At 43.8% G+C, this 15756-nt stretch overlaps 1 protein-coding gene across 1 annotated transcript in view; it reads right to left on the reverse strand.

The window, feature by feature from the left end:
* MGAT4A (alpha-1,3-mannosyl-glycoprotein 4-beta-N-acetylglucosaminyltransferase A) overlaps positions 1 to 15756 on the reverse strand; it is a 134461-nt gene that overhangs the window by 7508 nt on the left and 111197 nt on the right. Inside the window, exons 10-13 of the mRNA XM_040336338.1 lie at positions 14734 to 14864; positions 9506 to 9613; positions 5326 to 5519; positions 1127 to 1205 (exon numbers count right to left, since the gene is read on the reverse strand). Of these exons, the coding sequence (XP_040192272.1) occupies positions 1127 to 1205; positions 5326 to 5519; positions 9506 to 9613; positions 14734 to 14864 (512 nt within the window). The remainder of the gene's footprint in view (positions 1 to 1126; positions 1206 to 5325; positions 5520 to 9505; positions 9614 to 14733; positions 14865 to 15756) is intronic.

The raw sequence follows: 15756 nt of genomic DNA on the forward strand, positions 1-15756 counted from the left end.
CCTACTGTTAACCCCTTCACTGCCAGTGGCATTTTTATAGTAATCCAATGTATTTTTATAGCACTGATCGCTATAAAAATGCCAATGGTCCCAAAACATTTTCAAAAGTGTCCGAAGTGTCTGCCATAATGTTGCAGTACCGAAAAAAAATCGCCATTACTAGTAAAAAAAACAATACTAATAAAAATGCCATAAAAATACCCCCTATTTTGTAAACGCTATAAGTTTTGCGCAAACTAATCAAACGCTTATTGCGATTTTTTTTAACGAAAAACATGTAGAAGAATGCGTATCGGCCTAAACTGAGGGAAACAATTTTTTTTTTATATATTTTTGGGGGATATTTATTATAGCAAAAAGTAAAAAATATTCATTTTTTTCAAAATTGTCGCTCTATTTTTGTTTATAGCGCAAAAACTAACAACCGCAGAGGTGATAAAATACCACCAAAAGAAAGCTCTATTTGTGGGGAAAAAAGGACTCCAATTTTGTTTGGGAGCTACGTCGCACGACCGTGCAATTGACTTGTTAAAGCAACGCTGTGCCGAATTGCAAAAAAGTGCTCTGGTCTTTGACCAGCAATATGGTCCAGGAGTTAAGTGGTTAATAATGAAAAATGCAGCAATAAAAAGGTTGACCGATGTTCTAACCCTTCCCCACACTATCAAAAAATTGTTCCATTAAAGCTGACGTTTAGGCATGAAGTTTATTGCATAGTTACATTGGTGCAGTTTGGAAAATGATAAATATGTATGTCTCATACCTGAGTGATCCCTGTGAAAGCTGCAAACCACAATAGTAGTCATTGATGCTAGTTGTCTTCCAAGCTCAGTGCCAAGTGGCTGCCCTTCTGCATAGTAACCACAAGGGGTTGCTTGCCCAGCACTGTCACCATTCACAGAACGCATTGTATTTTTAAAATCAATACAAAAAACATTCTCGGATTGGATGAGGTGCAGATCAAGATATCACAGCCCCGCATATACATACTTACACTGATCCAATGTACAGTAATAAAAATCATATCTAAACTTCAGCTTAAAAAGGGAAATAAAATAGTGGGTAGCCAAAATGATTTGCGCATCATTTAATGCCCACAATCAGCTGTACTTCAATATCATTCTACCTGGTAAGGTAGCACATCCACTGTTGTGTTCATCAGCAAGTCTCCAGGATGTTCAGGATTGCCACTCCGAAAAAGATACCTACAATCAAAAATAAAGGAACAGTCTGAAACACTGAAAGTAGATAAATGCAAACCTGTCTAATCAATTTACCGTTATATACAGTAAGTCCCCTACATACGAGCATTCAACTTGCGAACTTTCAAAGATGCAACACAAGTTTGCATGTCCAATAATGTAAAGCTGAGTCCACATACACACACACACACACACACACAGTTTTTCTTTTAGTTTAACACAGCGGGCTATACAGAAAAAAAAAAAAGCAATGTTGGTGCAGCAATCTCCCCTGCTGTGCTATTGTGTTTTGATAGGGGGACTCTCCCTTACAGAACACACTGATCAGCTCTCGCAGCCAATGTCTGTAATCGTTGATCTTTATTGGACTTGCAAACAAGTTGGACTTACACACAAGCTCCCGGAACAGAACTTGTTCGTAAGTAGGGTACTTACTGTATTCTGTACATCTACTGTATTGGACACTTCGTAGGAATAGATCTATAAAAACTTTGCATAGCTGTTCATGCATCGAAACTGCATGTAAAATTCTTATGTGGGACTGGGGCAAAATCAAATATTCCGAGGCTATACACTGATCAGTCATAACATTATGACGACAACCTACCTAATAATAATTCAAGGGGTTGTAAAGAGCCGAGAAGCTAGCGCGGGCTCAGATAAGTAAATGGGGGGCTGGGGGGGCCTGTAAGCATCGGATGTTTTTTCACCTTAATGCATAGGATGCATTAAGGTGAAAAAACGCGAAGCTTTACAACCACCTTTAAGTCCCCTTTCTGGTGACAGAACAGTCTTGACCCATCGAGGCGTGGACTTCACTAGACCTCTGAAGGTATGCTGTGGTATCTTCTGCCAACTTGCCTTTTTCCAGTGCATCCTGATGGCATCTCTTCCCCAGGTTAGCGACGCACATGCACCTGGCCATCCACATGCGGAATAAAAACGAATTCTTCCGACCAAGCCACCTTCCTCTTCCTCCATTGCTCCGTGGTCCAGTTCTGATGCCCACTGTAGGAGCTTTTAGCTGCGGACACGGGTCAGCACTGGCACCCTGACTGTTCTGCTGCCACACAGCCACATATGCAACAAACTGCGATTCACTATGTGTTCGGACACCTTTCTATTGGAATCCTTTTTCAGCAATTTGAGCTTCAGTAGCTCTTCTGTTGGATCGGACTACACATGCCAACCTTCGCTCCCCACATGCATTAATGAGCCTGGGCCATCCAAGACCCTACCACACCGGTTTTCCTTCTTTGGACCACTTTTGGTAGGTCCTGACCACTGCAGACCTGGAACATCCCACAAGAGCGGCAATTTTGGAGATGCTTTAAACCAGACATCTAGCCATTACCATTCGGCCCTTGTCAAAGTCTTAAATCCTTACATTTAGCCATTTTGTCTGTTTTCAATACATCAAGTTCAAGGACAACATATTCATTTGCTGCCTATTTCACACCCACTTTTGGGTGCCACTGTAACAAGATAATCAATGTTATTCACTTCACCTGTCAGTGGTCATAATGTTATGGGTGATTGGTGTATTCTCTGCAGTTCCAATATGTGAATGCAGCCACAGATAGAGCTGAAAAGCATACTTCTTTCCTATAATAGTCAGCGCCATAAATGTACATAGAAGAACCAGCACCACTGGAAATTTAGTCTTCAAATTTTATTGTTGTCGTATGACCATGATACAAAAGGCACACAGGCTCTTCTATGTACATTTGTGGTTTGTTTCTGGATGTGGGTGGGACATCCTGAGCCAGAGCACCTAGACTAGGTGTGCTACCGTCCATATCATTTGGCTTTTCTGTCCAGAGCGGTGTCATTTTGTGTTGCATCTAGTGGCCATAATTAGGTATTTTTTTCCTACTTGCACATTTGAACAGCAGAGAATATAGCCTGGGAATATTCACTTTTGCCCCATTTGCACAGACCAAATTTATATGTTGTTTTTGAAGGACAGACAGCTTTTTCATTTTTTATAATCGCACTCCACTTACTGTCCAGGTAAACATTGAGTACACGAGCCTAATAAAAAAAAGCATCATCAATTCCAACATCAGAAGAAGGCTAGGAGCTTCAACTTAGAAGAAAATATCAGATTCCTATGGTAAATTACATTGCAATGTGCACTCTCTTTATGAAATTACATTTGTTCTAACAATAAATACACATGATTAATTGCAGCTCTTTAAAAAAGGACCAACAATTCCATCATCAGAAGAGGGCTAGCCACTCCCACCAAAAAAACAAAAGTGCCTATGCTAATATACACAGCAATGTGAGCCATCTTTACGAAATTGAATTACATTTCTCTTCAATACTCTGTAGCTGATATTATTTCTACTCAGTATTAAACTAATGACAGTTGGTTTGTTTCAGAAAAAGAAATAAATAATCTGTGAGTGCTGTGTATTCTTCTGATCCGTGCAGCTGCTGGAGTAATTGCATATTTTAATCATATGAAATTATAGAGGGATCCATCTTGCTCTTTAATTTATATAAGCAGTCCAGATTGCATCACCCTGAACGTTAGCTATACTAAGCCACTTCAATTTATAATCCTGCATAACATTTGGTTTATGCAAACAAAGAATTTGTCTTTCACAGGAAGGAGAAACAAAAATATTAGATTACACATGGCCAGTCGGTGGGCCTTTAATCAATCTTCCTGGACTGTAGTATTGCCAATACATACTATGCACTTGTATATACGGGTTGTCAAGTAGACAAATAATATGCATGGAAAAAAAAAAACAAGCAATAATTCCAAGCAGTCCCTATTTTTCCATGATAACCCTATTAGGTAATGGAGAGTAATGATGGATTAAAGGTGTAACCCAATCAGACAGTGTGTATGTCCAACTGGCACAGGACCTATTTTGTCAGTGTCAGTCCACTCACAATTGATATAGCATTTTAGGATATATTGGCTAAAGCAATTGGGCAGAAATGAGATGCAGAGATCTTACCATTACAACCCAAAAGATATAAAAATATAGAAAGCGATTTTCTTTGTCAGCATTTATCCAAAACTGAAATATCCATTTTGGCTGGACTATGACCCTTAATCCAAAAATAATAGCAAGTAATGCCCCTAATACTTTGCTATACTATAGTATGAATCACAGATTTCATCATTTGGATGTTTTTCTCTGCATTTATAACAAATTAGGCACATCAACTTTTTTTTTTGGACCCCACATCTTAAAAAAAGAAATGCAGTACTACATACCTTAAATTCTGCGGTTTTCAGTCTGGTCATATATCAACACAGGCCACTTTCATCCTCTGGCAGTAGGCAGCTTCAGAATGCTGCAGAAAACATCACTAGATAATGACGTGACACTGCTCTCTGCAGCATTCTCCTGTGAGTTCAGAATGGTTTAACGATACACCTCCAGGTGTCAGGTCCTTGACACCTTGGGCTCACAGGAAGCGAGTTAAATGATGCTGGGCATCATTCAACTCAGAAGAGGACCAGTGCTATAGAGTGAGTATTTATTATTTTACCATGTGCCTGGTATTTCTTTATTTTATTTTTATTCAGAAAGCCGGAGTTAGACTATTTAAAATATAAGCCGACCAAAAACGCCTCCTGTGAAGTGACTCTTTATCTGTGCCATTATATGCTGCCTGATCTTTCTATACGCACACACTTGTTTGTGCTACTATAAGAGCACTTGGCTTTCCCTACACAATACATTTATACTGCAATTATACAGCTTCCATAGCTATTATGATCACATTATTTTCTACAAGATTATTTTTTCCATACACTGTATGTTAAAGAATTTACCATTTGCCAGCTAAGTGGATAATACCTACACTGACCACAAGGAGCCATCCCATTCAGACTCACACCAGTCATTTGTTTTCAGTCCTGTACAAAATGTCTCCAAAACTTAAACTCTTTATATAGTGGCTCTGGAACCTATTTAAGCAAGTAAATTTTTTTGTTGCAGAGGGGAGTTCCAACACGTTTACAAGTGTTAGCCCCTAGGTACAACGAGTGAATTTGTTTTGCTCAAACCTCCTTTATCTGAACTGGTAGGAGCAGTTCCCCTTGGTAATGTCAGCATTGGTATCCACTATAACACGTAGTAAAAGTACTAACCTTTCTACATGGACTGGTTTATCAAACTTGAACAAGACGTAGTCTCCAGCCATAGGAGTGATCGCCCAGAAGAAGTCCTCTCCCAAGTAGGTCTTTTCTAGAGTGTGGCCTTGGTACACTTTCAAAGAAGTGGAGACTTCAGCTGGTGGATTCACATGGATTTTATGAAGCAATGGTTTTAAGAAATCTTTATCCTAAGGAAGAGGCATAAAAAAAATGTTTTGGTATTAATAATAGTATTATTGCTGGACATCTCTGTAGCTGGAAAATGCCCCTCCGCCTTCCAATGATCTGAATAGTGTCCAAATTTATCCAAAGCCCAAATTTCACTTTATTGAACCCATAATAAGCAAAGAGACTCTAGTAGTGAGGCTTCCATCCAGCCTATCACACATGCATATGGATTAGTCAATTATTTATTTACATTTGACTGTGTGACCCCAACATCATTTGGATTTAATAATGGCCCTTCATGGTAATTTGTCAAAACTGGGAATTCTGGTGGGCATAAATTACCACTATAGCCATTAAGAAATATAGGCACTGTGACCTGCTAATGCTTGTAGTGCTGCTCTAGGCAAAGAAGGAGAGGGTATATAGTGCCACTGGTACTTAGGAATGGGGTGCTGGATGCAAATATCACCATTCTGTAGTGTGTAGCATACTTAGAAAAATTGCCACTCTACCCTATCCAGTCTATGCGGTTAACATGTGTACATGTTTCGCCCCTCCCACCGTTGCTTAGTTATAGAGGTCTATGACTAAGCCCTGGTGGGTGGGGTGAAATATGTCAGAGGGCGTGGCTTGTGGAGTGATGCAAAGCTGAGGCCATCTTACACATATTAACCACATAGACTAGATAGGGTTGAGTGGCAATTTTTCAAATTAAGAAGTATAGGAGACAAAATGTGTTCAGTAAAGTTGGCTTTAAAAGTAGGGATGAGCTAGGTTCAGATTTAAACTGGGTCTGAATCCTGTTCTCCTGAACCTGTGGGAAGCTGAAACACCATAGCATCCCTGATGGTCCAATGATGTGTAGATGGGAGAATCCCCACCCCCATTTGGTCAATGATGTTACGTGAATCTCAGCCCCATTGTATACAGCAGGCATGTCCAAAGTCAGGCCCGGGGGCCAGTTGCGGCCCCCGTTCCAGTTAAATGTGGTACCCCTGGTAATTTGGATATATACTGTATTTATCGGCGCTGCCTCGGACGGGACAGGAGAATCTCCTGTTTACTCGGTGGCATCTGTAATATGAAGTCCTGTCTCCTGGGCTGCCATTGGACGACTGGTCTGTCTATCATAGGAGGCAGTACATTGTATTAAAGAGGCTGCTGTGTAAACAGGAGATTCTCCTTCATGTAATCTGTTGGCGCTTGTCCAGCCCTCCAAGGCTGCAGATGGGCATCGATCAGGCTGCATTCATGGCATTGATTAGGCTGCATTCATGGGCAATGACCCTTATTTTGCTTCACAGTTCTTAATTTACTTTTTTTTCCCCCCTGAAACTTCCTTTCTAAAGTGAAGGTGCATGTTATACGCCGATAAATACGGTATATTCAAATAACACACCTGAGCTTCACCACAAACAGCCACATAGGCAAGAGAATTATTTTCGGGTGGTGCATTAGTGCTCGGACAAAGACACTAATTCCGCGTACAGTAAAAGACGATTCGCGCTTTTCTGTCTGTTACAGCGTGATGAATGTGCTTACTCCATTATGAACAGAAGTTTTACCAGAACGAGCGCTCCCGTCTCATAACTTGCTTCTGAGCATGCGCGGGTTTTTAACGTAGTTTTAGCCCAGACACGATCATTTTCTACAACCCGAAAAACGACATTGTTTAAAACGTCGTTAAAAAATGCAGCATGTTCGAATTTTTTTTCCCGGCGTTTTTCAGAACCTGAAAAATCATGTGAAGCCCACAAACGATCATTTTAAATGACATTTTTTAAAAACAAAGGCCCAGATTCTCAAAGGGCTTACGACGGCGCCACGCCATGTACGCCGTCGTAAGTCCTAATCTGGGCCGTCATATCTATGCGACCGATTCTTAGAATCAGTTACGCATAGATATCCATTAGATCCGACAGGCGTAAGGCTCTTACGCTGTCGGATCTAAAATGCATTTTTTTTTGCCGCTAGGTGTCGCCTCCGTCGTTTTCCCCGTCGAGTATGTAAATTAGCTAGATACGCAAATTCCCGAACGTACGCGCGGTCGATGCAGTGAAGTTACGACGTTTACGTAAGGTTTGCGCGGCATAAGGTTGCCCCTGCTATATGAGGGGAAACCAATGTTAAGTATGGCCGTCGTTCATGCGTCGAAATTAAAAAATTTACGTGGTTTGCGTAAGTCGTCCGTGAATGGGGCTGGACGCCATTTACGTTCACGTCGAAACCAATGACGTCCTTGTGACGTCATTTGGAGCAATGCACCCTGGGATATTTTCCGGACGGCGCATGCGCAGTACGTTCGGCGTGGGAACGCGCTTAATTTAAATGCTTCACGCCCCCTACCCGGCTAATTTGTATTAGGCGGGCTTGCGCCGGGTGATTTACGATACGCCGCCGCAACTTTACAGGTAAGTTCTTTGTGAATCAAGCACTTGCCTGTAAAACTTGCGGCGGCGTAACGTAAATGAAATACGTTACGCCGCCCATAGTTTTTTTCATGCAGAAAAATGATCATGTGTACGCGGCATTAAACCAAATTTTAATGGTTCAAAGAATGTCAGGCAAAATGGTCGGCCCTTACGCATGTTCACTTCATGAAATCTGGCCCTCTTTGAAAAAAGTTTGGGCACCCCCTGGTATACGGGCAGCTGCAGGGCAGGGAATCTCCCTCCCAAAACGTATTGGCCCAGCAATACAGCCAACTTCAGGTTTTGGACTAAAGCTCTTCCCTGCTTAAAAGTGTCAGTCTATGCTAAACTTGTATTTCAGCTTGTTGCCGACATTGTGAATTACTCACAAATTTGTTATGGTTCTGGATTTTAAAGCTGCCATAGATGCAGATTATACTTCCTGGAGCATAAGAAATCTCACTCCTCAAGCTGCATTCTTCATAATGTTTAATGAAAATACTAAGCAAATGAGTGACCCCCCCGCAACTCCTAATGCATTGACTGTGGCAGGTATGCCCACCTGGAACTGCAGAAATCATGCATTTAGTCTCTTGGATACAGAAAAACCAATGGGTGATTGAACTTAGCTAACCCATTAAACTAGTACCAGACAATTTCCACAACAATCATTAAAAATACTGGAAAGTATCTGTTGGATGTTGTGTTTATTGTCAAATGTAGGGCTTTTTTCTCAGAATAGGGGAAGAAACTCCTCCCTTCTGAGACACCCCTTGACTCTGTCCCCTACCTACCTCCGAGCACTGTTCCTTGTTTCCACCCCTTACCTACCTCCCAGTACCACCCATTTTAGAGAATACAGAACCAAGTATAAATTTTGTGGTACCAAGTATTTGGTAAGGAACTGGTTTCCAAAAAAGGCAGTAAAATAGATTTAGCAATCCCAGCTACAAGAGATCCACCCCAGCAACAATGGACTCCTAAAAGCCAGCATCAATAGACCCTCCAGCAGCCAGAAACATTAGACCCCCCCCTCAATAGTAGATCCCTCCCAGCAACGATTGGCCCCCTTCAACATAAGACTCACCCCCAGCAACAATAAAACACCCACCAGCAACAATAGACCTCCCCAGCAACATAAGACCCCAGCCAACGATAGAACCCCCCCACGTGCAACAGAAAACCACGTGCATAGACCTCCCCAGCAACAATAAACCCCCCCCTTCCGCCACAAAAATAGATCTTCTCCAGCAACAATAGATTCCCAAGTAGCCAGCAATGACCCTTCCTGCAACAGTAGATCCTTCACAACAACGATTGACCCCCCAGCAACACAACACTCAACCGCAGCACCCCTTGCCATTTAATACATTCAGTTCTGGAGGTGCCGAAACTGTGTTTCCCTGTGTTCCTGCTGAAAAAAAGCCCTGGTCAAATGTATGTCTAAACAGCATTTTCAGGAGCAATCTTTAATCTCCATGTGTGTTGCAATCAATTTACTTCCCTAATGTAATGTTAAACAAATAAATATATCTACAAGTATGTCCAGTTATAAGACTGTAAAGACTGTGTGTAAAATCCAAGCTACAACTTACTGTGAGTTTTTGTAGTTTCCCTGCCAAAGAAGAGTGCAGGCCGACATGCTGGAACAAAGATGGCCGGAAGCGGATTCGAAGATTTGATTTTTGCCTGTCACAATGTTTCTTAGGGGAAAAAGCAAAATACTTCAATTAATACAATTGAATTAACCCGTATACGTACAGAATACAAAAGTTAATTTACAACAACAAATAGCAGCACAAAGTTCTGGCACAAAACAACTTCTATCGAAGGACCAAGGTTCCAAAGGAAGATCAGATGATAAGCTTTTGTTGCCAGAGCAACAACAAATGTGGTGCCACAGAGTGGTGCCAGCAACAGGAAAGAAGAGATCTTCAGGTCAGTGTGAAGTAATACACTGGGCATAATAGTATAAGGCTTTTACATTGATGCGCTGTGGTTTACACACACTGTGGGTGCAGTGCAGTGTTACTGCAGTTTTCCTACAGGTTGTGTGCACTTTCCAAATGAAAGGAAAACCGCAGCACATCAGTGTAAAAGCAGCCTTATAGGGGGCTCTGAACAGTGAGCCCCTGTTCACACCAGTGCGACATGCAACTTACAAAACACACCTGAAGTCGCATCTAATGCCTTTCTTTCTACGGCACCATCTTAATAGGTGTGATTTCCAATAGCTCAATTTGAAAAATAGTTCCTACACTATTTTTCGCAATTTCATATGCGACTTGCATTGACATCTGTACTGAAAATCGTGCAGATGTCAGCAGGCCGCAGATGAAATTGCACTGTCATGTGGCTTTGAAAATCGCGCTGATTTCAAAGCCACATTCAGTGGTTGGAACAGGGGGCAAGGGTTCATTTACATATACAGTTTGGGGGTGGTAAAATAAAAAATAAAATGTTACAATGTCTTTATTACCCCCACCCATGTCACATGCGCAGCAGGAGTGATATGCCCTGTCATGGTTTGTGGGTGTAGCACCTGCCAAGCATGACCCATTCAAGTGAATGAGGTCACTCTGCAAGTGCCCTGCAACCTTGTGAAGTACAGCAAACAAGGAGTTAAAGCAGGTAGTGTTGTGTTGCTTTCTCAACACCTGCTTTAACCCTGCAGAAGCATGCAGTTGTGGGGCACTTGCAGAGTGACCCTATTTACTTGAATGGGCCGTGATTGGCAGGCAGTAGCACCCAGGGGGCTTAATTCCTGATGCGGTATCATGTGCACACCATTGGCTGCTGTCTTAGCAGCTAAAGGGGGTAGGAATTTTACCACCCCTCAACTTTACATGTGAGCAAGCCGTAAGGGCTCACTCACAAGTGCAGCAGGCACCTGTTTGACAGGTGGTAAGGAGGCAATATTTTGCCTCCTCACCACTAGATTTAAACCCATGATTGCCGTGAAATGCACATGATTGTAACACAAAGGGACGGATTTACCAAGCCTTTGCTCCATGATTCATGGAGCAAAGGCTGGAGCAACAGCCGTTTTGGCATTTACTAAAGGAATGCACTGCCAAAGCAGCACAATTCCTTATTTACTATAATGCCGAGTGCGCCCAGGAGGGGGCGCATGGTGCGCCCCTATGGACCTGGCGCACGGCATTTGGAAATGTAACGTGAAAGTGTTTGGGAGTGAGTTTATTAGAGGGGGGATGTGGGATGATGTGGGGAAGTGTAGTGACATGTGTTTGTTTAACATTTACGGGCCAAATTGAAAGTGAAAGTGACTTTTGTGAAAGCGAGTGGCTGCTAGTACATTTAAACCTGCGGGAGGTTTTATTTGCGTACTGCGCATGTGCGAGCGGCAAATTCAGACAATCACGCACGCCGGTAAAATATTGGTAAATATCAAGCGGCGTAGCGGCCTTTGCGTGGCTTGAAGCGGCGCACGTGAATGCCCAAATCGGTTTTAGCTTACGCTGATTATGAAGGGGAACTCCGCACCAAATAAAAAAAAAAAAACGACGTGGGTTCCCCTTCGGGAGCATATCAGGCCCTTAGGTTTGGTATGGAATGTAAGGGGGAACTCCTACGCCGAAAATCCATACCAAACCCTTATCCGAGCACGCCGCCTGGCCGGACAGGAATGGGGGTGGGGACGAGCGAGTGCCCCCCCCTCCTGAGCCACACCAGACCGCATGCTCTCAACATGGGGGGGTGGGTGCTTTGCACTGCACCCCCCACCCCAAAGCACTCTTGTCCCCCATGTCGATGGAGACAAGGGCCTCTTCCCGACTACCCTGGCCATTGGTTGTCGGGGTCTGCGGGCAGGGGCTTATCGGAATCTGGGAGCCCACTTTAATAAGGTGGCCCCCAGATGCTGGCCCCCCATCCTATGTGAATGAGTATGGGGTACATCGTACCCCTACCCATTCACCTGGGGGAAAAATGTTAAGTTAAAAAAACACACTACACACATTTTTTAAGTAATTTATTAGTCAGCTGGGGGGTCTTCTGCCGGACCCTCCCTTTCTTCTTTAAGCTCTTTTACAGGGGGGGGTAGGCCCAGACTTCACTGCCGCCTTCTGCCAGGGGGGGGAGTCGGTCTTCTCTGTTCTCTCTTCTGCCGGGCTCCACCGCGGGGGCCCGGTCTTCTCCTCCGTTGTCTTCTCTGTTCCCTCTTCTGCCGAGCTCCACTGCGTGGGCCCGGTCTTCTCTTCTAGCGATGTTGACACAACGAGCTCTCCCGCTGTAATGCCGTGTGAGCATTGCGCAAATACTTATATAGGCATGGGGCGCGGTCACCAGGTGATGCCACCCTTTGTTACATCAGATTCCCGGGGCATGATGGGAATGTGATGTAACAAGGGGTGGGGTCGCCGGGTGGCATCACCCGGTGACCACGCCCAATGCCTAAGTCGTTGCGTAACGCTCACACGGCATTACAGCGAGAGAGCTTGTTGTGTCAACATCGCTAGAAGATGGAACAAGACAGCGGAGAAGACCGGGCCCCCGTGGTGGAGCCCGGCAGAAGAGGGAAGAGAGAAGACAGCGGAGGAGAAGACCAGGCCCCCACGGTGGAGCCCGGCAGAAGAGGGAACAGAGAAGACAGCGGAGGAGAAGACCGGCTCCCCTCCGGCAGAAAACGACCAAGAAGACCGAGCGCAGCGCACCCCCCCCCCCCCATGTAAAAGAGCTTAAAGGGGAGGGGGCCGCGGCAGAAGGTGGCTGTGAAGTCCGGCTCCCCCCCCCCCGGCAGAAAACAACTGAGAAGATCGGGCGCACCCCCCCCCCCATGTAAAGGAGCTTAAAGGGGGAAGGGGGGTCCGGCAGAAGACCCCCCAGCTGACTAATAAATTACTTCAAAAATCAGTGTAGTGTGTTTTTTTAACTTAAAGGAGTTGTAAAGGAATTTTTTTTTTGCTGAAATGACAGGGTATAGAGACATAATAGTTAACTGATTTCTTTTAAAAATGATTAAAACTAGATAAAAATCAAATCATATAATGTACCTAGAGTTTCAGTTTCGTTTTTGTAAAACGAAACTGATTGGCGCTAAGGGGTTTTAGACACACAGTAATCACACCTCCTTGATTAGTGACCACAGAGAGAAAGCTCCCAGTACTGTGGTTATCAGGAAACAGACAACCAGGAAGTGTGGAGATCAGAGAAGAATTACAGCAACTTGAGATCAAAAACTAACAATGAGGACATGAAAACAGCACTGCATTAAGGTAAAGGAAGCTATTAGGATAAAAAAAAATCCTTTTTTCCTTTACAAACCCTTTAACATTTTCCCCCCAGGTGAATGGGTTGGGGTACGGATGTACCCCATACTTATTCACATAGGGTGGGGGACGGTATCTTATGGCTTTCCCCGTGGCGTCAGAGGGGGCGGGGTCACCGATGACGTTGCGTTCTCAGTAATAAAAGAACTGTCAGAAGAACAGGAGCATCACACGGCGGGAACTTCAATTGGAAGCAGGTCGTCCGGGGAAGAAGAAGCCGTGCAAGATGCGGACGAGAAGACCGAAGGAAGGAGAAGAAGACGGAGGAAGAAGCCGGTGCAAGATGCGGACGAGAAGACCCAAGAAAGAAGCAGAGGAAGAAGAAGATGGAGGAAGAAACCCGAATGAATGCAGAAAAGAAGAAGATGGGAGAAGAAGAAGCGCGGAAAGAAGACATTAATAAAGGAATTGTCAAAAACCGGCTATTGTCATTTTTTACACTTTTTTTGGGTGAAATGGTAGAGGTACAATGTATCCCATTACCATTTCACACAGGGGGAGGCCGGGATCTGGGGGCCCCTTTGTTAAAGGGGTCTTCCAGTATCCGATAAGCCCCCCGCCCGCAGACCCCCACAACCACCGGCCAGGGTTGTGGGGATGAGGCCCTTGTCGCCATCAACATGGGGACAAGGTGCTTTGGGGGGGGCCCAAAGCATCCTCCCCATGTTGAGGGCATGTGGCCTGGTACGGTTCAGGAGAGGGGGGGGGCGCCCTCTCGTCCCCCCCTCTTTTCTGCGGCCGGCCAGGTTGTGTGCTCGGATAAGGGATCTGGTGTGGATTTTTGGGGGAACTCCACGCCATTTATTTTTCAAAAATTTGGGGTGGAGTTCCCCTTTAAAATCCATACCAGACCTGAAGGGCCTTGTATGGATATTTGGGGGAACACCACGTTTTGTTTTTTATGAATGAATTTGTTCTGAATTGCTGGGAGCCGACAATCCATAATAGCCGCGAGTGATTTTAAATGACTTTTTTCCCTTCAGAATGTCATTTTGTGCAGAGACCGTTCTAACCACTGGAAACGCGCGCTCATTTACATGCATATTATACACCCCCCTAGGTACGAAGTTAAAAGGAATATTTCACTTTTATTGTTGCACTTTAAGCATTATTAAATTCACTGCTTCCAAAAAAACAGCCGTTTAAAAAAAAAAAAAATGCATTGATACATGTCCCCTGGGGCAGGACTCGGGTCCCCAAACACCTTTTAGGACAAAAACTAGCATATTAACCTTTAAAATGAACACTTGATTTCTCCAATAGACTTCTAAAGGGAGTTTGGCGGCTTTACATATTTATTATTGCATTGCGCCCTCTGCTGCACCGGTTTATGCGCCTAATTAAGGATTCATCTGGCGCACTAATTAAGCCATGAACCGGCGCAGCGCATTGTTAATAGTAAATCAGCCCCAATGTTTTAATCAGGTGTGAGAAGGCGACATTGTGCCCAGTGATATTTGACTTCTCCCATGTTTTGCAGGTAGATCTCCACCTCTTTAAGGTTGCCTACCCCTGACATAAAGAAATCAACTTACTGCATCTTTTTCTGGGTTGCAGACCTTGACCCATAAAATATGATCCAGGAGCCAATCAATGGGCTTCTCCTTATAGAACATAAAAATGAACTCAACAATGAGTGTCATATCAGGTGCTTGAAACATTTTCCCTGAAATGGAAACAGACAATGCAATGTCACAGAGCTAGAACACGTAATGCAAGTCAAATCTTATAGTGTGCTGTACCATTGTTTTACCCATGATTTGGGCAACATTTAACAGATAACCTCTGAACACCGAACTTGTTCATTCAGATTGCAATTTTTTAATTTCATTCCCCCACTGACTGCATTTTCAGAAAGCAGAGATAAATCAGCAACACTAGTTCTCAGCCTATTGCTACCTACATTTAGAAGATTTACTGCTATATGGCCTGCTAAATAACCACTAATCCTACCGCCTAGCATTACTGGTTTCTAGGTTACATGTAGTCCCTGCCACTTAGCATCCTTGGTTACTAGGACACAGGTGACTTCTGTCGCCTAGCACGCTTGGTTGCCAAGACACAATAGACCACTGCTGCCTTTTTGCTAGGATGCAGACAGACCATGTTGCCTAGCTTTCTTGGGATACAGGTGGTCTACAGCTCTCACACAACATTGTTTCAATGTTTACATGCATACAGTATCCAGCATACATGTACCCTATTGGTTGCTGAGACACAGGCAGCGCCTACCACCTAGCATGCTTAGTTGCTAGGATACAGGCAGTCGCTGCCATTTAGCATCTTTGCATCCTAAAATGCAGGCGGCCAACATTCATGATGTGGTGGCACATACACAAAATTACTTCTGCAGTCAGCCTCTGCCACCTAGCAGTCTAATGCCCTGTACACACGTTTGGTTCATCCGATGAAAACGGTCTGATGAATTTTTTCATCAGATATCCGATGAAGCTGACTTTCATCAGTCTTGCCTACACACCATCAGTTAAAAAAATGATCGTGTCAGAACGCGGTGACGTAAAACACAACGACGTGCTGAAAAAAATTAAGTTCAATGC

This window comes from Rana temporaria, chromosome 2, assembly GCF_905171775.1.
Source record: "Rana temporaria chromosome 2, aRanTem1.1, whole genome shotgun sequence".
NCBI classification, from domain to species: domain Eukaryota; kingdom Metazoa; phylum Chordata; class Amphibia; order Anura; family Ranidae; genus Rana; species Rana temporaria.